General features: G+C 41.3%; 1 protein-coding gene across 1 annotated transcript in view; it reads right to left on the minus strand.

The window, feature by feature from the left end:
* LOC121949594 (titin-like) overlaps positions 1 to 21705 on the minus strand; it is a 165023-nt gene that overhangs the window by 65355 nt on the left and 77963 nt on the right. The window contains exons 73-98 of the mRNA XM_088083820.1: positions 21243 to 21530; positions 20726 to 21013; positions 20360 to 20650; positions 18164 to 18451; positions 17525 to 17635; positions 16682 to 16967; positions 15628 to 15811; positions 15462 to 15545; positions 14835 to 15102; positions 13661 to 13921; positions 13058 to 13267; positions 12873 to 12950; positions 12755 to 12781; positions 11621 to 11677; positions 11353 to 11397; positions 11038 to 11091; positions 9444 to 9500; positions 8699 to 8770; positions 8342 to 8410; positions 8116 to 8196; positions 7881 to 7952; positions 7380 to 7595; positions 6646 to 7185; positions 6158 to 6253; positions 5113 to 5844; positions 4208 to 4285 (exon numbers count right to left, since the gene is read on the minus strand). Coding sequence (XP_087939946.1) covers positions 4208 to 4285; positions 5113 to 5844; positions 6158 to 6253; positions 6646 to 7185; positions 7380 to 7595; positions 7881 to 7952; positions 8116 to 8196; positions 8342 to 8410; positions 8699 to 8770; positions 9444 to 9500; positions 11038 to 11091; positions 11353 to 11397; positions 11621 to 11677; positions 12755 to 12781; positions 12873 to 12950; positions 13058 to 13267; positions 13661 to 13921; positions 14835 to 15102; positions 15462 to 15545; positions 15628 to 15811; positions 16682 to 16967; positions 17525 to 17635; positions 18164 to 18451; positions 20360 to 20650; positions 20726 to 21013; positions 21243 to 21530 — 4833 coding nt within the window. The remainder of the gene's footprint in view (positions 1 to 4207; positions 4286 to 5112; positions 5845 to 6157; positions 6254 to 6645; positions 7186 to 7379; positions 7596 to 7880; positions 7953 to 8115; positions 8197 to 8341; positions 8411 to 8698; positions 8771 to 9443; positions 9501 to 11037; positions 11092 to 11352; positions 11398 to 11620; positions 11678 to 12754; positions 12782 to 12872; positions 12951 to 13057; positions 13268 to 13660; positions 13922 to 14834; positions 15103 to 15461; positions 15546 to 15627; positions 15812 to 16681; positions 16968 to 17524; positions 17636 to 18163; positions 18452 to 20359; positions 20651 to 20725; positions 21014 to 21242; positions 21531 to 21705) is intronic.

The following is a 21705-nucleotide window of genomic DNA, read 5'->3' on the forward strand; positions in this document are numbered from 1 at the left end:
CAAAACTGCTTCTTGTCCTTTTTCGGTTTTATGTGTTTTATCTTTACTTTTGAGGTCTTCAACAGCAGTGTCTTCAGTTTTGGCTAACAGTGACTCTTTTTCCTTTGAAGGCACTTTACTCTCAGGGACGTCTTGTTCTGTTGATGATTTTATGAATGTTTCCTCAGCAACAGCTTTTCTTTCAATCTGTTTCTGTCTCAGTTTTATCTTTTCAGTTGTAGGAACAGCATGTTGTTTATCTGTAGCTGTAACTTCCTCCAGCTGGTCTTTGGTTTGAATATATTTTACAGTTTTTTCTTCACTACCAGTGTCTTCTGCATTAGTGGCATCTTGTTCTGTATAAGGCTCTGCCATTTGTTTTGGTACTCCATCTGTCTCAGATTTAACGGCTGACTGTCTTTTAGTTTGCTCGTGTCTTGGTTTTGTCTTTTCTTTTGGACTAACTTGGACAGCAGCTGTTTTAAATTTGTCCTCGTCTTCCACGGCTGTCTGCCGCTTCACTTTCTGAGCAACACCTTTGGTCAGAGTCCTGCTCTTTGGTAAGATTTCAGGTTTTTGAAGGGTGCTATCAGTTACAGTGTCTTCCTCTGACCGTGATATTAGATGTTTGTCTTCTGTTGAAGGAGAAACTGAAGTCTCTCTGGTGGGTTTCACTTCAGTTGTTCCCTCCATCGGACAGATTTTGACCAGTTTGTCTTTGTATGTAACTACTTTGGACAAAATGGATTCGGGCAGCAGCTTGCTGGTTGACTTTTCTTGGATTAAATTCTTTATTTCCTTCTTTCCATGATCCTCTTGTTTCAGATCTTTTTCTGTGACTACATTTGACTGAAATTCATCCAGTTCTTCATCTCCTGCTTTTTCTAAATCTTGTGCTTTTTGTTTGGGTGGTTGTATTTTCTTTTTAGAAACCTCCTCTGGTTTTTGTAATTGGTCAGTTAGTCCTATGGCTCCTCTAACATCTTCATCAGCTCTCATTATTTTTTCAGGAGTGTCTTCCTCCAGCAGTTCCTTATCTGTGATGTCTTTAGTTAGTTCCCGAATCTCTGGTTTCTTGACTGTTTTCTTTTTCACAGAATCTACTATGTTCGTCTGTATTTCTTTCTTTTGAACACCTTTCTCACGTTCTTCAATCTTACTTTCAGGTTTATGTGACAAATTTTCCAAATGTTTCTCCTTTGTTACAGCCAATTCACGTTCTTTGGATTTTGAATCGGTTTCTGCTCCGACGGTTTCGGCTTCCTTAGCTTCAGCTATTCTGGTTTTGAGTGACTCCTTTTTTGTTGGTTTAAAACGCTCTGAGCAAGCTGTTTCTTGTGTTTCTGATGTTGTTTCAATCTTTTCAGCCTCCAAAGCTTTTTCTTTTTGGTCAGTTTGCTTAAATTTCTTGTGGAGACTGGACTTTTCTAAAGGCTGAACGTCTGTCTTTCTGGGTGACTCTGGTTTTCTGGCTAATATTTTAGTTTTATCTTTTAGTCCTTGTTTGCGAATACCTTCCTTTTCTTCATCGTCTGCTTCAGAACTCACCTGCTGTGGTTTTATCGCCTTTTTTTGTTCAGAAACAGCTTTGGCTGAAATTTCTGGACTCTGAGATTTTCTCTCTCTGCTTTTAGGTGCTTCTTCATGTTCTTTAGTGTCTTTTTCAGTGTCTTTTATTTCTACACTCACTGTTGGAGAATCAGTTTTTTTAACAGAAAACTCTTTTTGCTTGATGGGCTCATCCACAACTTTTTCCCTTTTAGATTCACTTCCTGCCATGATGAGCTTTTCTTTAGTTTTTGGAAAGTCTCTTGTCTTAAGACCCTGAGTCTTTAAAGCATCAGTAACAGATAAATCACCACTTATTTCAGATACTTCCTCAGGTTTTTCCAACGTAGTTAAAATTCCGTCTTGCGTCAAAGATTTGGGACTCTTGGCCGCAATTTCTTCTTCATTCTTTCTGATGATGTGATACATTTGAGGTTTTTCTGCGTCTTCTGACATTAAATCCGTCTGAGCTCCTGCTCTTTTCTCAGACTTTAAAAGGCCAGTGGTGGCCACTAGAGGACGGAGGAGTTTAAGAGGTTTGAAGAAAAAGCACCATGAGGCGGTGCCAAGAGATTAGAAAAACAAAACACAGACAAACATTTTGGGTTAAACAAGACAAACACAGAGGTAATAAGAGAGAAGTAGCAGCTGACAAGCAAAATATGCTGTCATTGTACCTCGAGTCGTTTTCCTTTTTGTCTCGGCTTGTGTTTCAGGAGGCGAAGGAGCAGGAATCGCTGTAGGAATCTTCTCAGCCTCGACTTCTGGTTCTTTAAAGAACAACCAGGTTTTGTTTTTAACGCAAGATATTAGCATTTCAAAGAAGAAAAAAAGACTACGAAGGGATAGAAAAGAATTCCCTTAACAAGATGCCAAACACAATATTGTAAGGGTCGTGTAAGATGAGGAGGATGAAGAACACAATGAACATGACAGAAGAGATGTTTACAAATGAGGTGAATTGAAGACCCCTGTGGTGGCCCAAGATTTTGAACAAAAAAGAGGAAATTTTGCACCCAAACATGGAGTAACGTGAAAGAGTTAGAGATGAAAATGAGCATGATGTTAGATTTTCTCTCTGTACCTCTGGGAGCAGTTTCTGGGGAAATCCTTTTCCTCTCTGGTTTTGACGGGACTGAAGGTTTTGTCTGAACCGTGTCCTCGATTAAAAGGCTCTGCTCTTCTTTTGTCTTCTCAGGTTGGACTCTCTGAGGACGGACCTCTTTGAATTCCTCTTTTTTCTTGTATTCTGCTTCAGTTCTTGCAGTGACCGGCTCAAACTTTGGCTCCAGTTTGATCACTTTTGGCTTCTCAGGCTCGATATCTGTTACCGGCTCTTTTGGTTTTACCTTGGGGGTTATCTGTTCTTTAGGTTTTGGTTTTTCTGGAGCTTTCTCCTTCTTTGTATCAACGATCTCATCAGGTTTTAGCTCCCTCTCTGGTTTCAGCTCACCTATCTCACATTTCTTTATCTGCACTGTTTCTGGTGCAATAGTTTCATATGTTTTGGAGTCAGAAATGACTGCTGGTTTGATTTGAGTTTTACTCGTTTTCTCGTCTACTGTTTTTACCTGAGTGGGGACTAATTTTGTTGGCTTCTCTTTACCTTCTCTCTGCTGGATTGTGATTTTGGTAACTTCCTCCCTGTATTCTTCTTCAGGAATGTCTGATGTTATCTCGACACCACGACCAATTGATTCCTTATAGGTTGGTTCGGTCAAAGGCTTTTCTTCAATTTCAAGCTTTTTGGTTTGTTTTCTTGCCTCTGTGCTGATAATAAGTGGTTTAGTTTTATCTTCGTCTATGACAGATACAACCTTTTCCTTAACTAACTCGATTTCTTTGACTGAAGTAGTTTCCTGTCTCACTTGTCTATCTTTGCTTTCAGTTTTAATGGTTATTTCTTGTTGTTTTTTGAGAGTGACACTAGTTTCTCGTTTGGAAACGTCTCTGTCTTCTGGCCGCTGTCTGACTGAAACGCTGTCTTTCCTTTCATCTTTAATCTCATCTTTTGGTGACTCAATCTTTCTGATAAACGACTCCTCTTCAATCTCGTCTCTCGTAGGTTTACCCTGCAGCATTGTGACCTCTCTGTCTCCATCAGATTCAGATTCTTGCATTACAACAGTGGTTTCTGGTGTTTTTGAGACTCTGTGTGTAGTCACCCTGGTTTCTTTCTTCTTTGCAAAGTCAGTAACAGATATCTCACCTCTTAGCTCAGACTTTTTATCTCTCGCCTTTTCTGTTAAGACGTCTACTTCTGATAGCGACAAGATCGTCTCGCCCAGACGAGCCACTTCTTCCTCGTACAACACTTCGGCGTGTTCCTCCACCACCTCTTCGTGCTCCCACACCTCCTCCGTGGGCGACACTTTCTCCGTCACATAATAAACTTCCTGTATCTTTTGAGCGCCTTTCCTTTGCTCGATCTTAACAAGACTTGTAGCTGCTGGAAGTTTTAAGAGGTGTTGAAGAACAGGCGTCATGCGGCGGCGCCAAGAGGTAACAACAAAACACAAAGACAAGCATTGGTGTTAGAGAGGGACAACTCAGAGATTAATCAAATGGCTAATGCTTGAGGTGATAATCCACCTGCTGTGTATTATCATCTAGAGTTAAAGATTAAGATGTGATTAAAGTGCCCCATCGTGTTTGTTTTTTTTTTCACGATGGCCGGTACCTTTTTCTGGAGGAGAGACTTTTTTCTGTTGCTCAACCTCTGAAGGCAGAATCTTCTCAATCTTCTTTGTTTCTATTTCTTTCAAAGAATGAATATGTTTTTAATCCAAGATGGTGCGTGAGATTTTAAAAGAAGAAATTTTAGACATTTAACAAACAAACAGAAATAACCAGCAAACATTAAGTGAGACAAAACACAGCAAGAAATAAGATGTCAAGGAGGGAGTGTAAGATGTGACAAAACTTTTGAGGAAGAGGCAACAGTTCAGTCTGTTTACACTCAGGGTGATTTTTACAACAGTATGAATACTGTAACACCTGCTCTAGTAAATAGTTCTGTTCAGTGTCACTAGCCAGCTGATTTATGTTTGTAGATTAAAAAAATAAAGAAATAAACTCACTTCAAGTCTCTTAGCCCTTAAGTAAAGCCCTTAGTAAAAATATATTATTGTAAAATACTTTTCAGTTTAAAGATTAAAGTGCAACCAAGATTTAAGCTTTTGATTTAACTGATGTCCGAAAAAAAGGAAAAGACCAGTCCTTCTTGTTCCTGCCACTGAGTGGCGCCAAAGTACAGAATGATCCAATTTAACATTGTAAGTTTAACACAGTTTTGACGAATGGTGAATGCCCGGAATGACAAAGTTAAAATTTTTGCATGATGGATCAGATTCAGTTTGAGACTTTGCTCTTTGTCATTAGTGAATGTGATAAGCATGCCTTTATTTGTCAGTTTGGTATATTTATTAGCACACTGAACTAAATCCAACATTTAATTTTACATTCAGATGTGCTGCCGGTCACCTGGTCTGTGACTGAACTGCTGCCGATGGTTCACATGCATCAAGAAGACATAAAGAAAGACAAAAAAAAGATAAAAAGAGTTGAGGTCTGCCTCAGCTATACCTTTACGAGGAGTTTCTTCTACCTCTTGTTTAGGTTTCACTTCAGGCACCTTCTCAGGTGTTTTCTCTACAGAGATCCTCTCCAGTTGTTTCTTAGGCACCCGTTCAGGTTTGACCTCCTCAGGAGGCTTCTTCTCCTCTTCAGCCACCTTTTTAGGAACCTTAACAGGCCTCCTCTCAGGAGGAGCCTCCAGCTCAGGAGGAGGTCTCCTCTCAGGAGGAGCCTTTCTCTCAGGAGGAGCCTCCAGCTCAGGAGGACGCCTCCTCTCAGGAGGAGCCTTTCTCTCAGGAGGAGCCTCCAGCTCAGGAGGAGCCTTTCTCTCAGGAGGAGCCTCCAGCTCAGGAGGAGCCTTTCTCTCAGGAGGAGGCCTCCTCTCAGGAGGAGCCTTTCTCTCAGGAGGAGCCTCCAGCTCAGGAGGAGCCTTTCTCTCAGGAGGAGGCCTCCTCTCAGGAGGAGCCTTTCTCTCAGGAGGAAGCTTCTCTTGCACCTTCTCAGGTGGTTTTTCTGGAACTTGCTCAGGTACTTTTTCTGGCACCATTTGTGGAATTTCCTCCACTGTCCTCTCAGGTCCCAGCACCTTCTCTGGGACCCTCTCAAGGGTCTTTTCCTTCACCTGGACTTTCCTTCTCTCAGGTATTTTCTCAGGTTCAGTCTCAGACACAACTACCTCCTCAAACGCTTTTTGAGGCTCGGGCACCTCTTCAGGTACGAATTTAGGTATGGGCTTCAAAGCTTTAAGAGGGTTTGACACAAAAACATGCACAAGACATGACTTTAAGAATTTTCAACTGTGCTGGCGCACAAATAAAGAAACAATAAACACAGCAGGGACTTATTTTACTCAAATTAGACTTCTTTAGGCAGAATATCCTCAAGTTTGTCCTAAGGCAAGGCACCAGAAGAAAGATCATGGTCTTCAGAGGACCATAAAAACTGTTGCCAGACCAATTTGAGTCACATAACCCCGCTGGTATAAGACAGACTCAGAGGACAACAAACAAGACAGAGTCTGGTCTCATCTCTGAGGATCGGAACATTTAAGTACCTTTCTCTTTCCATGTTGGCTCTTTGGGAGGAACAACAGCAGCTTCAGGTTTCTTGGTCACTTTTGGAGCCTCTGGTATTTTTTCCTCCACAGGAACTTTAAAGAGTACCATTCAAAGAGATCAGAAGAGTAATGGACCAACCCAAACACTCTGTCGAGTGCAAGACCAGTGCAACTCAAACTGACAACGTGCAGCCCCATCGTCACATCACAGAAACATTGCATTAACATCACAGAAGCATCGCAGAAACTGGAGTTAGATGTTATAGAAAACCAAACAGCAGAAGCTGAAGAGAGTTTTAGATGAATGTAAGAGTTTTGGTTTTAGTGTGACGGGTTACGATGAAGATGGAGTTTGCTTGCACAAATCAAACTACTCACAAAAAGCGATGAATGAGCACTCATGGAAATGAGTTAAAGTTGGATGGTGCCGTTAAGAAGATTAAGAGAAACTCCAGAGCTGCATCTCAATCAGAGACTTAGTGTACCTTTCTTCGGAGGTTCCTTTGGTGCAGGCGTTGGTTCTGGTTTTGGCACTTTCACTTCAGGTTCTGCTTTTTTCACTGCCGGTTCAGGTTTGGGTTTGGGGATCTCCACTGGTTCTGGTTTAAGGACCTCTGCAGGTTTTGGGACCTCTGCATGTTTTGGTTTTGGGACCTCTGCAGGTTTTAGTTTTGGAACCTCTGCAGCTTTTGGTTTTGGGACCTCTGCAGGTTTCAGTTTCGGGGCCTCTGGGGGTTCAGGTTTTGGTTTGGGAAGCTCTGCAGGTTTTGGTTTTGGGACCTCTGCAGGTTTGGGTTTAGGGACCTCTGTAGGTTTGGGAACCTCTGCAGGCTCGGATTTGGAGACAACAGCTGGTTCCGGTTTTGGGACTGGAGCTTCCAGCTTAACGACAACAGGCTCAGGCTTATGGACATCTGGTTTTGTTTTTTCTGGTTCTGGTTTTGCTTTTCGAGCCTCTGGTTCCGGCTTTTTGACTGCCGGTTCAGGCTTGACCTTTACCAGCTCTGGTTTTGCCTCTTCAGGGACTTAAAGCAACATTTAGTTTAGATTCAAGAAAGGACATTTAAGAAACAGAGAAAAGATTCGCTTCCACAGTTGAAGCTAAATAAAAACAGCTCAGACATCTTGATACACAACCTAGAAACACACAACACACAGTCAGACTCAACAGTCCTAAAAGTCTTAAAGTCAACACACATCCAAACAAAGCAGGAAGTACCTTTGGATGGAGGTGTCACTGGCTTCTCTACAGGCACTGGCACAGCTTCAGGCTCGACCTTGGCTGCAGGTTTGGCCTCAGGTAGTGCTTTGGGAGCTGGTGTAGGCTTTGGCTTTGGTTCAGGCTCTGCTTTTGGTTTAGGCTTGGCCTCAGGTTCGGGCTTAGCCGCAGGCGCCACTTTTTGGGGCTCAGCTGGCACCTGAGGCTTGCGCTCATCTTCAAGTACGTAACAAAGACATTAGCTAATGTTAACATGAAATCATGGAAGCATTTAAAAGTTATCAAGAGGCGTTCGAAAGAGTGAGATGACAATCAAAAACGAGACAGACTGAAGAGTGGAAGTAGAAACAGTTGATCATGAGAAACACAGATTACAAAAAGAGGAAGACTGAAGTCAAATAAAATCAAGATGAGACGGACATTAAGAGGTGAGAAGCTACGTAGCTGTGATCTGCTGATTTGTTAAGATGTGAAAACTAAAGGAACAACAAAGTGAAGTACCTTTCTTTGGCACTCCTGGCTTCTCAGCAGGCACTGAGGGAGGAGCAGCTGGTTTCTTCACCTCCTCTGGTTCTTATAAGATACATTCAAAGACATGATCAACCAGAAAACAAGACAGCTAAAGAAACAGCTGAATCTGAAGCACATCTTTACAGAGTCGACAAACTTAAGGACAGTGTCATCTGCAAAGAAGATGATGTTGAGTGGAGAGATGATAGAAATCAGAAGTCTCTACCTTTTGGAGCACGGACTTCCTTCTTCTCTGGGACTGAAACTACAGCAACCTTTTCCTCCACTGGCTTTCTGGCCTCAGGTACTTTAAAATGTCATAAATTAAGTGAAATTTCACAACATAAGATAAACAACAATGATGTTAAATTATTTTTAAAAGTGTAAAAAACGTGGAAGGCCGTAGATGAATGTATGACTGAATACATTCATCATCTGAGGTTTGTTGGTACCTTTGGGTGGTGAAGGCTCCTTCACAGCTGGTGTTGGCCTCTCTTCAGGCTTTTTCTCGGCTTTGGGAACTTAAAAGACACCAAATGTGTTAGAAACACAAGAGAGATGCTGTGCATTTGCAGGCGAAGCAGAGAAGCGCAGCACAAGAGAGTAAGACGAATAAAGCAACTACAGTATAATACATAATGATCCTGTCTGAAGCCAAAATAAAAGATGAAGAAATGCAAACAAAACACGAGGTGGAACAAGACAAAACACTTAAAAGATTTTAGTAGCGGAGGACGGACAAATAAGAGAGGATTTTTTGCAGGACAGAGCGCTGAGCTGCAGCAGGAAGACGTTCAGGTCTGTGGTACCTTTTGATGGGACTTCCTCCCTCATTGCAACTTTCTTGGTCTCCACTGTTTCCTCAATGGCAACTCTGGCAGCTAGTAGAGGGAAAAAAAAACAGAGATATGTCCAGAATTATCATTATTGTCAGGACACATGAACTTCCTGAAGTCCATGTTACTGCACTGTAAGAAGTGAGTCAATCGTACCATGAAGTCTATAGAAAAAGAGCCATTTTCTTTGAAATTCATGTTATTTTACAATCAGAAACCTTAAATGAAGTGTAGTATATATGGTTTGAAACAAGAGGAATCAGAGATAAACAGTTAAAGTCTCAAACTTAAAATGAACATGGTAACCAGTTAACAATTCAAAGTGAAATTCAATGCAAAGCCAAAGAATTACTAATAAATCCATGCTTCTGAAGTAAGAAATTAAAAGTTTAAGGAGGTAAGCAAAGCCCAAAATATTACTTCCACTTTTCAGTTAATGAACCAAGAGAGATTATTACTATTATTATTATTATTATTATTATTATTATTATTATTATTATTATTATTATTATTATTATTATTATTATTATTATGGGTGAGGTAAAAACAGAAAAATGATTATGAGACAAACAGAAACACAAGAAGTAAAAGAGGTTAATCTAAGACATAAAGACAAATATTAAGAGAGAGCCATGGTTAAGAGCGGCTCAGACACACACAGGTTTTAACATTTAACATTTAACAGACGTCCGTCCAGCGTGTTACTGTCATCTGATACCTTTGGATTTGGACACCTGTTGTGTTAGCGTCTCTTCTGTCCAGCTCTCAAACTCGACTTAAGTTGTGACGAACACAAAAGTGACAGAAGACAACAAACGTGAGGCAGTTTGTGCACAAAAACTCTGGACGTCATTTCACAGTTTAACAAAGTCTCTGTCTTGTTGTTTGGTTCACTCGTTATTGAGATGGGACTAAAACGACAGGCTGAAGTTACTGAACGGCCCCTGAACAAAGGTCTGGGGGACACAGGGCCGAGGGGACCCTGAGACAGCGCCCTTTTTGAAGTGACTGTCTACTGTAGTTGGTGGAAAGTCAATCAAACAAAATCAAAAAGACAATGACCACAAAGAGACATAAAACAAGGACAAAGATGCAAAAACTACTACAGAGAGATAAAATGGCTACGAAAAAAACAAAATGGCTACAAAGACACAACATTTCTACAAAGAAATATAACGTTGCCACAGAAACTATAAAATTGCTACTAAGGACATAACACGAACACAAATAATACAAAATGGCAACAAAAAGATAATTAGTATAGAGACACAAACTTGCTACAGACAGACACAGAATGGCTGAGAGACAAAATGGCTTTAAAGCAACACACAATGGCTACAAAACGACACAAAATCACAAGAAAAGAGACAAAATGACTACAAAGAGACACAAAATGGCTTAGAAAACACACAAAGTGAACACAAAACACAAAAGGCTACAAAGAAACGTAAAAAAAACACAAAGACAGAACTAAGATGAGATGCGAAACAACCACAAAGACACACAAAACGACGACAACGAGTTTGTGCCAAACGGACTGATTTTGTTTCAGCGCCAACAACTATTCTCCCTCACATCACTGCTTTAAACGTCCAACATATTTCACATTTTGGAGATTTAACAAAATCCCCAAACAAAGATTTACATTTTCACACGGACAGCTCTAAACTATTTTTATGAGTTTAAATTCCCGATAACGCAGAGTTTAATTTTCCAGATCGACGACACACGAGACTTTGACTGTGAAATGGTGACACGCTGAAGGTTAGTGAAAGTGCGATGGAAGATGGCATGAAAGTTAAAAGAATGAAAAAAAGAACAAATCCTGAAAGTTTGGACACAATCAAACCACAACACATAAAAACTTCACACTGAATCTGCAGAGATCAGTCAGATGACACCATGATGATGATGATGAAGTTATGATGAAGGTCAGAGGCAGATTTGGGTAAATTCACATTCTTAAAAGTTATCAGACTTTTAATTCAGCTCACATTAACAATGACTGTCATTAATTGTGATTATAGAGTGATTATTTATCTGATATTTCTTGAAGAAGCTAATTTTCAGAACACAAGCATTTATTGAAATCTTTTTGTGATGTGCAAAATAACTACATAAAGAAATAAATAAAAAGTATATATTTTGGGCAAATGTATACTTCATGTTGAATGAAAAGGTTTGGATGTTCAGTGTAAATCTGTCCTGGATCTGATGAATGCATTTTGTTTTTCCCAGATCTGCTCAGATGGTTTGATGGATGATGAAGAGGATGAAGAGGATGAGTGATAAAGAATAAACACGTGTTGTACCTCTCTGCTCCACCTCCATCTCTTCTTCATAGTGATAAGAATATCCAGCTGATTCTTTAGAAAACAAAAATGTTTTTTGTTTCCGTTATTAAAAACAAAGACAGAAGAGTTTTCGACTCATGATGAGAAATATGGATTAGTCTGACTGTAAGTGAGGAAGTACAACAGTCGAAAAGTAAATTATTTGTTGTTGGGTTTTTTTCACTGTAAATGTTAATTCAGTGAAAATACCATCAGTCTAATGTTAATTTTAGGGCTAAAATCTCTGGAGGATGGAGGATGTAAGCAGATGAAGTATAAAACCATAATAAATACCTCTATGTTCAATTTCTTCTTCATAATGGTAGAATTCAGCAGATTCTTTAAAAGACAAAAAACAATGTTGGTTTCATTATGATGTTACATTTAAAAATTTAGCCACATGTTTATAAAGATTTACTCTCAGGTTTCTGGTTATTGAAACTTCATGAAAATAAAAATTTTGGTTATTATGAAGAATTAACTTCTCATACAAAATAGGTTTTTGAATTCACTTTCTGGTGAGCAGGTTTAAAGAGGTCCCTGGTCCTGATTCCAGTCTTACCTTGAATTGCCACTGATGAGGGCACTTCAGGCCTCTGAACTGAGGAGTCTGGGACATCTACAGAATATGGAATATGATTCACACAAAGAAGCTACCATAACATCACTTATTCTGAGAAAAAATACAGGACTGCGAATTAAACCAACAGTCAGACATTTCGAAAAATCCTCTTGCTTCCCAAAATTTTCCAGAGTTGTTGAAGGTGTAAGATAAAGCTGAGTAACAGCTAACATGATAGCTGTCATAACATCGACTGGCCGTGGTCAACAGCGGCGTTCATGTGATGTCAAAAGGTCGTCATTTCCGAGTTGAAAAGTCGTTCTTCAGACTTGGTTGTGTTCGTGAGCTTTGAGGTGGTAAAGTGGAAACAACACGGAAACTACAAAGAAGATGGGCTGTGTTGTTTTAGCCAACGGCTTGGTCCCATTTTTGTCCCAGTCGTGTACTCTGCATCTACGAACAGTAGCGACTGCAGGGCGTATCATAAAGGACAGCTGGACATGTAGATGGCTTTTTACATTCCCTCATCGATGTTGTTACGTTAACATTAGCTAGCAAAGTTAACATTGTTCTCAGTGCTGCAGAGTTCACAGTTTGCTGCAGCTAATAGATGCAGATACTAAAATGTGACTCTACTAAAAATCCATGAGAGCTACGAGTAACCACTGGTCCATAACTTTAGCCATTCAGTTACAAGTTATTACCATAATGTTGGATAAAGCTAACTGTTTTACTCTTGTTAGCTAGCATAAAGTCGGACAAACACACACAAAAAAGGACAGATTGCCTTGGACGCAGATCATGTCTGTTTTTTCTATTTGCTAACTGCTGGCAAACTCAGTCAGTCGACTACAAACTGCTAGTAAAATGAAGGTGAACAGTTTCACCTTACAAAACAAAAGCAACACAAGATTATCTCCATAACAGTCAATAGCTGTAAACATAACGCTGATTATGCAAACTGTCTGTCGGAGAACTGGCTCGCGGTTTTCACCTGTTTGTAGTCTCTATGCTAAGCTTTGCTAAAGGCGTCTACAGAGATCAAACTGAAGACTCTGGTGAAGATGGTGAGCAAGAGGATTTTCCTAAAATGTCCCTGATGGATTAAGGTTGTCTAGAAAATAAAATACTTACCGAGGGGAACCATTGCTAATTCAATTTCTGTGAAAAAAGAGCGAAGAAGGCGTTAAACACTGAAACAGACAGAAGCTGAACAGAAACAGAAAAGGTGGCGTCTGACTAGGAACTGTACCTTTGCCAGACAAATAAAGCTCAGCCGTGCTCTTAGCCTCTCCTCGGGGCTCCAACCTCACAATCACTGAGTACACGCCTACACGGGATTATCAATGAAGACGTTTATCACTCAAGTCATCAGAACAATGAAGAAAAAAAAAATCTGAAGGGCTTTGTGACGGGGCTTGATGGCGCTCTACACACCTTCATCTTCGATGGTCACGTTTCGAATGACCATGAAATGTCTTCGGCCCTCACTTGTGAAGTTGTACTTAGGGCTCTCTCTCAGTTCCCAGGTGTCTTTGTACCACGAAACGATAGCATTGTCGAAGGACACCTCGCACTCAAAGGTGGCCGATTGGCGCTCGTTGACTTCGATGTTGTGGATGCGTTTGGTGAAATGAATTTGTTCAGCTAAAACAGATAAAGACGTGAATGGGTATTTGGCATCACAGTTGGGAATGTATGACAATATCTGAATGGTAGTTTTTCATCGACACAACATCCACACGGTTAGAAATGATGATCAGTGTTTATGGGACAGTTATGATGGCTGGTTGGGGGGGGGATTTGTGGAGAAGGACGTAAGAAGACAACTAATGAGGTGATGACGGATGGTTTTTGCAAGATAATCCAGGAGAGGAGAGGCGTAAAGAGTGTTACAACAGATCCCAGAAGAAAGAGAGAAAAAAGAGGGTAAAGTCCCAAAACGTCCAACATTAGTCTCAGATGAGTCGAAAGAGGTTAGTAAATGGGCAGAACATCCACCACGTCTAGGAGGTTGCAGAAAGGTTTCCAGGTACAAACCTTCCACCCAGAGGTCGGCCGAGGACTCCAGGTTCTGGTACCGGCAGGTGTATCTGCCCTGGTCTTCAGTTTTCAGGTCTCTGATCAGAAGCTTCTGAACCTTGTGCTTCACCTCCGACGAGTACCTGCCCTTCATCTCTAACTGCTTTCCGTTTTTATACCACTGAGCCTCTACGTTAGGGATGGACAACTGACAAGACAGAGTGCATGTCTGGCCTTCCTTACCCGAAGTGTCCTGCAGGTGCTTCTCAACCTCCGGCTCTGAAGGACACAGAGAACATGAAGCGTCTGTTAGGAGGGTTTAGAGGTCGCCACAAAGAGCGAGAAAATGACTTACAAAGTAATTCAGACATATTTGTTTTTCCAGAAGTAGACTCATATCTCTTTTTGACCAGGACTGGTTCTGGGCCGGTTCCTAATCTAGAATCAGTTCTTTGTGTTTCCACAGCCAAAGTACTGGCCCAGAGCCAGAAGACCTAGTTCCAGACTGGAACCAACACTTTGCTGGTCTAGAAGATGGAAGCACTTACATCAGGGCCTGGAGGTGGGGTTATCACGACCGACCAAAACACGGTAACCGCCATTTTAAAAACCAACATACTGACAGACACAGCTTCTTAATTTTCAGAGCACTATATTATATTATCTATATTATATGTTTTTATCTATAGTCTACGTTACGCCAAAGCAGCATAGTGAGGAGACCACCTGCCTCCTGGGGCTGTGGTTTTTGGCTGAAGTCCAGGGGAAACTTGACGGGGCTGTGCAGACCAAGGCGGTCTTCAAATTTCTGCAGCATGAGATGGCGGCTGCAGGGTTTGAGAGGAGTATTGACAAAATCAGCAACAAGCTGAAAAAGCTTCCCTGGAGTTTTAAGAAGGTTTGTCAAACCAGGAGCAACACATGGAAATACACAAAGTCCACCATTGCACATGTTGTGTATTCGGCACTAGTGTTGCTTGGGAACCAGACACGTATTTGGAGGCGTTTTTAGTGATGTAATGACATGGCTCTGGTGCCGGTGGAAAATCAAACTGGCTCTTCAGAGGTTCCAATGTGGAACCAGCTCTGAACCAGCACTATCACCAGCCCAGGACCAGCACCAGGTTCAGTTTAGCTGTATATGAAAACTATACAGGGCATGAACACATGATGTCGCAGTGTTCGTACTGACCCATGACGGTGAGTTTGGCGCTGGAGATGTGTGGCCCGCAGACCACCCGGTAGTTGCCCTGGTCGGATGCCTGGCACCTCTTGATCTTGAGCAGGTGGCGGTCGCTGCTGATGCTGATGTCGTACTTGTCGCTGGTGTCCAGTTTCTGGGTGCCCTTGTACCAGGACAGGGTGATCTCCGGGTAGTTGATCTTGACCTCGCACTCAAACACCGCCTCCTTGTTGGTGAAGACGGACTGATCGGCGATGTCCTTCACCACCGTGACAGGCTGCAACAAGACAGTTAAAACTCTCTGAGGACCAGGCAACATTTGAAACCAACCCTACGCTGAAGTCTGCAGGAACAGGCCTTGACAGATTGCCAGGACTTTTCAAGGACTCTGAGGCAAATGTTAGAGACTGAACATTCTCTGAAACTCGCATTGATACTCTTTATCAGTTCTTTTTCATTATTATATAACAGCTTTAAAATATATATCATTTTTTAAAAAGCATTCAGCACTAGAACTGAATATTTAAATATAACTTAGGGATTGTTTGTTATTTGTGAGAGGGGAGGGGGTGGGTGGCGAAAAAAGGGGGAGGCAAGTCAAATAATGCTTTAAGCAGTCAGTGTCGGCGTCCTGACCTCAGTGCGCTCCATCCTCTTCTGCAGGTCGGCCACCAGTCGGGCCATGTCCTCATCAGACTCTCTGTCTGCACGTTCCAGTTCCTGTAACACAGACAGCATCAGATGATTATTGAGGACGTCCTCAGAGACACGGACACACGTCGGCCGACCTGCAGAGACTCACCGGTCGTCCACTTTCTTCAGCCTTCTCTTTCTTCAGCTGCTCGATGGCCTGCAGCAGGCCGCGGTAGTCGGTGATACCGTACATTCGGGCGTACTTCTCGTACTCTTTGGGGTCCACGTTCCTCAGCAGCTCCACGATGTCAATGTCCTTCTCCTCCTTGGGACTCTTCTGCTTTGACGGCGTCCTGACAACAAGACAGAGACAAGATGGGGACAAGAGACAGAGGAGGGTCCGGCTCAGGTCAGAGATCAAACATGTTACGAAGACGCAGATAAATCAGGTCACAAAATTCTGAAAAATATACGAAAACAGTGCAAACTTTCTCTGAGAATTATCAAAATAAAATGTGAATGTGAACTATTTAGGATTTATCCCCTCATACATGCAGACAAACAAACCTTTGAGCAAAAGAAGCACTTTTAACCATTTAAACATAAAAACAACTGAATTTTGTTGAACAAAAACACCCCCCCCAAAAAAACTTATTTAAAAAAAAAAACTTAAAAATGTATTGTCCTATATTTTGTTTATATTTTTATTAATGCAGTCCCAGCTAATATTCTGTTCTGTTAAAAATTAAAAAGTTAAATTCTCTTTCAGACCTCCATCATCCTCTCCATGGAACTAATCATGTCAGATTTTACTCTTTTTTTTCTTCTGAAAGAGAAAAAACAATCTAAGCTGTCTTCAAGTGTGTTTTCCCGCAGAAATTAAGTTCAATATTTAAAGGCCCTTTTTACATTGCAATGGTGAAAAAAAAGAAAAGAAAATTGTGTCAGACTTTAACTTAAGTTAATGACTCGTTGAACATTGTTTTAAACATTTTGAACAGCAAAGAAAAAAGAAAAGAAAGATTCCTGATAACTTCACCTCCAAAGTGAGGAACTTTTCTCCGAAAAATTTCAAATTTTCCAGAAATTGACTGGAACTGAACAATAATCTGGACCCCATCAAAGGACGGAATGATCATTATTAAGAGATTGTTTTTACGGACAGACGTCGAAAATGAGACTTCCTGCAGAGAGGGTTAGGGTTAGCCATCGGCTGAACTCACTTCTTGAGTTTGGCACGGAGGTCTCCCTCCAGCTGCACCGCCTCCTTCCTCTCGTCCACGTGCATGTCGGCGCTGCACTCGATCTCGCCGTGCTTGTTGGATGCGACGCACCTGTACTGGCCCGAGTCGGACTTGGTCACCTCCCTGATCTCCAGTTTGGACTCTTGGCCCCTCTGCTCGATGGAGATCCGCCCGCCGTGCGTGATCTGACGCCACTTCCCCTTCATCCACTTCACGCTGGGGATCGGGTCGCCGCCCACTTTGGCGATGAAGGTGGCGGTGCCCTCTGAGGAGCGACACGAGGACAATCAGGACCAAAACCGCAGAGCCTGAGATTTAGTGCCTATTCACCGAAACTCTGGAAACACGTGGTGTGTGGTGCTGGTTGTGTATTGTGTTGGTGATTGTGTATTGTTAGTTGTGTGTTGTTGTGTGTCTCGCTGTGTGTGACGTGTTGCAGTTCTGAGTTGTGTTTTATGTTCAGGGTTCACACACATTTTTACCAACAGATTTCCAGGACTTTATGTATATATATATATATATATATATATATATATATATATATATATATATATATATATATATATATATATATATATATATATATCATGTATTTCTTTTGTAAATTCAGAACAGGATTAGAACTGAATATTGAAATTTAAATTAGGGAATGTTGGTAATTTATAGTAATTGTAGATATAGTAATTTACAAAAAATGTGTCCATTTCTTTTCATCTTTAAAAATGTTTGGTGATTTTTTTAAAGTGAATATTTTGGAGATTTTTGAATGACTGTTGAAGTTTTTGTTATGTGTATTGTGTATTGTTGTGTTGTCGGTCTCACTCTCGGTGATGTGTGCAGATTTCGGTTCCTCGATGAAGAACAGGTTGTCGAGTTTTTTGGTTGGAGCGGCGGCGGGAGCTTCAGCGGGAGGCGGAGCTGCTCCTGGTTTCTCTGTAAACAACAACAACAGCAAGGTGGAGAAAATTTTATTAAAATTAGTCATAACATCATAAATTCTGTTTAATAATCCAAAATCTGAGAAAACTCTCGATGAACTGCTGTGAACAGAGTTCATGTTTAACCCTTTAACATCTGGATCAACATCAGTTTTCTCCTGCGATGTTTAGACATTTAAACATTTACATTTTTCATTCAAAAGCATTCAAACTGCAAAAAAATAATAAAAGATGACAAAAACACACAAAAATTAGCTTGGGGATTATCAGATATAACCAAAAGTAAATATGTAAAAAAAATGTAAAATTATGTCCAAAAAAAATACATATATATATATATTTGTATTTATTTTTCATAGTTTTTTTTGAGTGGTAATTTTACTTGAACTTTTCACTCTTTCCTTGCTCAGTTTTGAGCCCTTTCTTGTTTTGGAAAGACACGGAGCCTGTCTGTTCAGATTTCAAAGGGTTAAATGCTCTGATCACAGTGACTCCGTACACGTCCGCAGTTATTGTCCGGTACCTTTGACGGCGACTCTGGCCTTGCAGAACTCGCTGCCGGCGTCGTTGGTGGCCTTGCAGAGGTAATCTCCGGCGTCGTGTCGGGAGGCGGAGCTGATCTCCAGGCAGGCCGTCCCGTCGGAGAAGCTGATCCTGGTGCTGCCGGCCGACGTCAGGTCCTTCCTGTCCTTCATCCACTGCACCTTCAGAGGCGGAGAGCCGCACACGTGACAGCGGAGGCTCAGCCGCTCGCCCTCGTCCACCGTCAGCGGCTTCAGAGGGACGTCGAACACCGGAGGCTTCTTGGCCTCTGCAGCGGAAACGCGTTTAAAGTCTTAACCGACCGAAAGCCTCAGCTGATACAAGAACACGTGAAGAACACACACCGAAAACACCCGTGACATCCGAACGCAAGCGTGAACGTCAGAGCGCTCAAACCTTTCACAACAGAACACGAAATAAAATGTAAAAGTCATGGTTTTAAGGGATGATAACAATTAATCAGCAATCGATTGATCGCTATTGAGAATCTAATGTATTGATTGATACTGTTTGTTGAATGTATTGATTGATACTGTTTGTTGAATGTATTGATTGATACTGTTTGTTGAATGTATTGATTGGTAGTTTGTTGAATGTATTGATTGGTAGTTTGTTGAATGTATTGATTGATAGTTTGTTGTATGTATTGATTGATAGTTTGTTGAATGTATTGATTGGTAGTTTGTTGAATGTATTGATTGATAGTTTGTTGAATGTATTGATTGGTAGTTTGTTGAATGTATTGATTGATAGTTTGTTGTATGTATTGATTGATAGTTTGTTGAATGTATTGATTGATAGTTTGTTGAATGTATTGATTGATAGTTTGTTGTATGTATTGATTGATAGTTTGTTGAATGTATTGATTGATAGTTTGTTGAATGTATTGATTGATACTGTTTGTTGTATGTATTGATTGATAGTTTGTTGAATGTATTGATTGGTAGTTTGTTGAATGTATTGATTGATAGTTTGTTGTATGTATTGATTGATAGTTTGTTGAATGTATTGATTGATAGTTTGTTGAATGTATTGATTGATACTGTTTGTTGTATGTATTGATTGATAGTTTGTTGTATGTATTGATTGATACTGTTTGTTGAATGTATTGATTGATACTGTTTGTTGAATGTATTGATTGATAATGTAATGCTGTCAGAGTATCTGCAGTTTGTCACACTGAGCTCTGATTTTGGAAAAAACACATCTGGTATTCTTTGAAAAAAGCAACGTTTTTATGTTTTAAAAAAATCATCATTAATTTTACCAATAATTGATTCAGGAAAGTGCTTACAATTCAACCCCAACATTAGTTCACGTTACAAAGATGAAGATATTAGAAATGTTCTCACTAATCTGAGATCAATATTCTGTGATGATGTTTTAAAAAAAAAAGGAAAATATTTACAGCTTTTGAGCTCAAAGCCCGAAATTTAACAGATAAAGATCTCGTTTTAGACTCAACTAATTACTAAAATTGAGGATTTCAAAATTTCAGTCTTGATAATTATGATCTCCTCATATCTTTGTGCTCTTTGTCATATCTTTGACATTTTGGTTTTATATTCTGTTCCTTGTTTTCATTCCTGTTTCATGTCAGCATCTTTCAGTATTTTGCATTTTATTTTTACTTTTTTGCATTCCATGTAAAGCGTCTTTGAGTATTTAGAAAAGCACTTTATAAGTCCAATCTATCATTATTATAATTATCATTATTATTATTATTATTATATCTGGTAATTGAGAGATGCAACTCTCCTGCACCGTTTGATTTTGTGTATTAATCTGAGAAATCAAATAAAGTAATTTCAAGATACAGAATTGGTAATTAGGAATTTATACTAGATGTGAAAAGATAAATTAGATTTCTGCTACTTTAATATTTTTTTGTCATTTTAACTTCATTTTAAAAGATGAAAATTGAAATAATTTTCTGTTTATTGGAGCTGTGATTAATTTTTGTGTATAAAAAGACACAAAGTCTCAAAAACTGTCTGTCCCATTTTCAAAACGTCCCAGAAGACGTCTTTGAATTAGAGGACAAACTCCTCATGTTGAATAACATCTGTCTGTCTGTCTGGAGGACGTTCTTCGGCCTGACAGCTTCAGACAGCGTTCACACGTCTAACTGTTGCTGTTGAGTATTCGGTTCCTGCCATGAGACGCGCGGACCCACCTGAGATTCCCACGGTGACGTCACAGGAGGCGGCGCCGGCCTCGTTGGAGGCGTGGCAGGAGTACCTGCCGCTGTCGGCCACGCGGCTGCTCTTGATGCACAGCACGGCCACGTTGCTCTTGAAGCTGATGTCGTATTTGTCGGAGCTGCTGATCTCCGTGTCGTCTTTGAACCAGCTGACGGAAATCGGCTGCGAGCCGGACACGCGGCCCTCGATCTTCACCAGCTTGCCCTCCAGGTCCTCCATGTTCTCCGACGGCTTCTTGGTGAAAACCGGCGGGTTCTTTCGCTCTGAGGAGGAAACAGAACGTGACGGTGAGGACAGGGAGTCTCTCCATTAACGAGGCGGCGGCGGTTAACGTTTACCTTTGACGGTGATGTCAGAGGAGCAGGAGTCCTTGCCCACGTCGTTGGAGGCGTGGCAGAAGTAGCGTCCCGTGTCGCCTTTGTCGGCCTTCAGGATGGTCAGGTGCGGCGTGTTGTCCACGCAGCTGATCTTGTAGTTCCCGCCGCTGCGGATGTCTTTGTGATCTTTGGACCAGGTGACTTTTATGGGGGCGGAGCCGGTCATGTGACACTCCAGCTCGATGCTGTCGCCCACAGTCACCTCCTGCGGCGACAACTTCCTGTCAAAGACTGGCGCGTATCTGGGCTCTGCAGAGAGACAATCAATAACCAATAACCAATGAGATGGATCAGACCGATCAGACCGATCAGATCAAACAGACACAGACAGACCTCGAGTGACTCGAGGAAAATCCATGAAATGTTTATTATGAATAAACGAACGTGTTCAAGGACCTCAAAACTCGAAAATCCTCCAATGATTTCAATTGATTATGTTTTTACAGTTTCTGGTTGTGATCAATGCTGCAGCGCTGACCTTGCAGGGTGAGCTTGGCTCTGCAGGACGCCGTTCCCACGCTGTTGGTGGCCACGCAGGCGTACTCTCCGGAGTGCCTCTTCTCGCAGCGGTTGATCTGCAGCACGGCCGTGTTGTCGTCGTACAGCATGGAGAACTCGCCTCCCGGCCTCAGGGGCTCGCCGTCTTTCAGCCACGACACCTCGACGGGCGACGAGCCGGCGACGCGGCACTCGAAGTGGACCGGCTGACCCTCCGTCTGCTGCAGGCTGGTGATCTTCTTCGGGAAGGACGGTGGCGTTTTGGCCTCTGGAGACGAGAGACATGGTGAGAAATGAGTATTTTAGTTGTTAAGAGTACTGAAGTACTGCACCTTTATTGTACAACTGTACTGTAGTATGTACATGTCATGTTACTTTACAAGCAAACAACACACAAAAACAAAAAGTAAATACAACATTAGTGTTCATTTTTTTTATCAGTC

Source organism: Plectropomus leopardus, chromosome 10, assembly GCF_026936395.1.
Source record: "Plectropomus leopardus strain MGB_pleo_1.0 chromosome 10, ASM2693639v1, whole genome shotgun sequence".
Taxonomy (NCBI): domain Eukaryota; kingdom Metazoa; phylum Chordata; class Actinopteri; order Perciformes; family Serranidae; genus Plectropomus; species Plectropomus leopardus.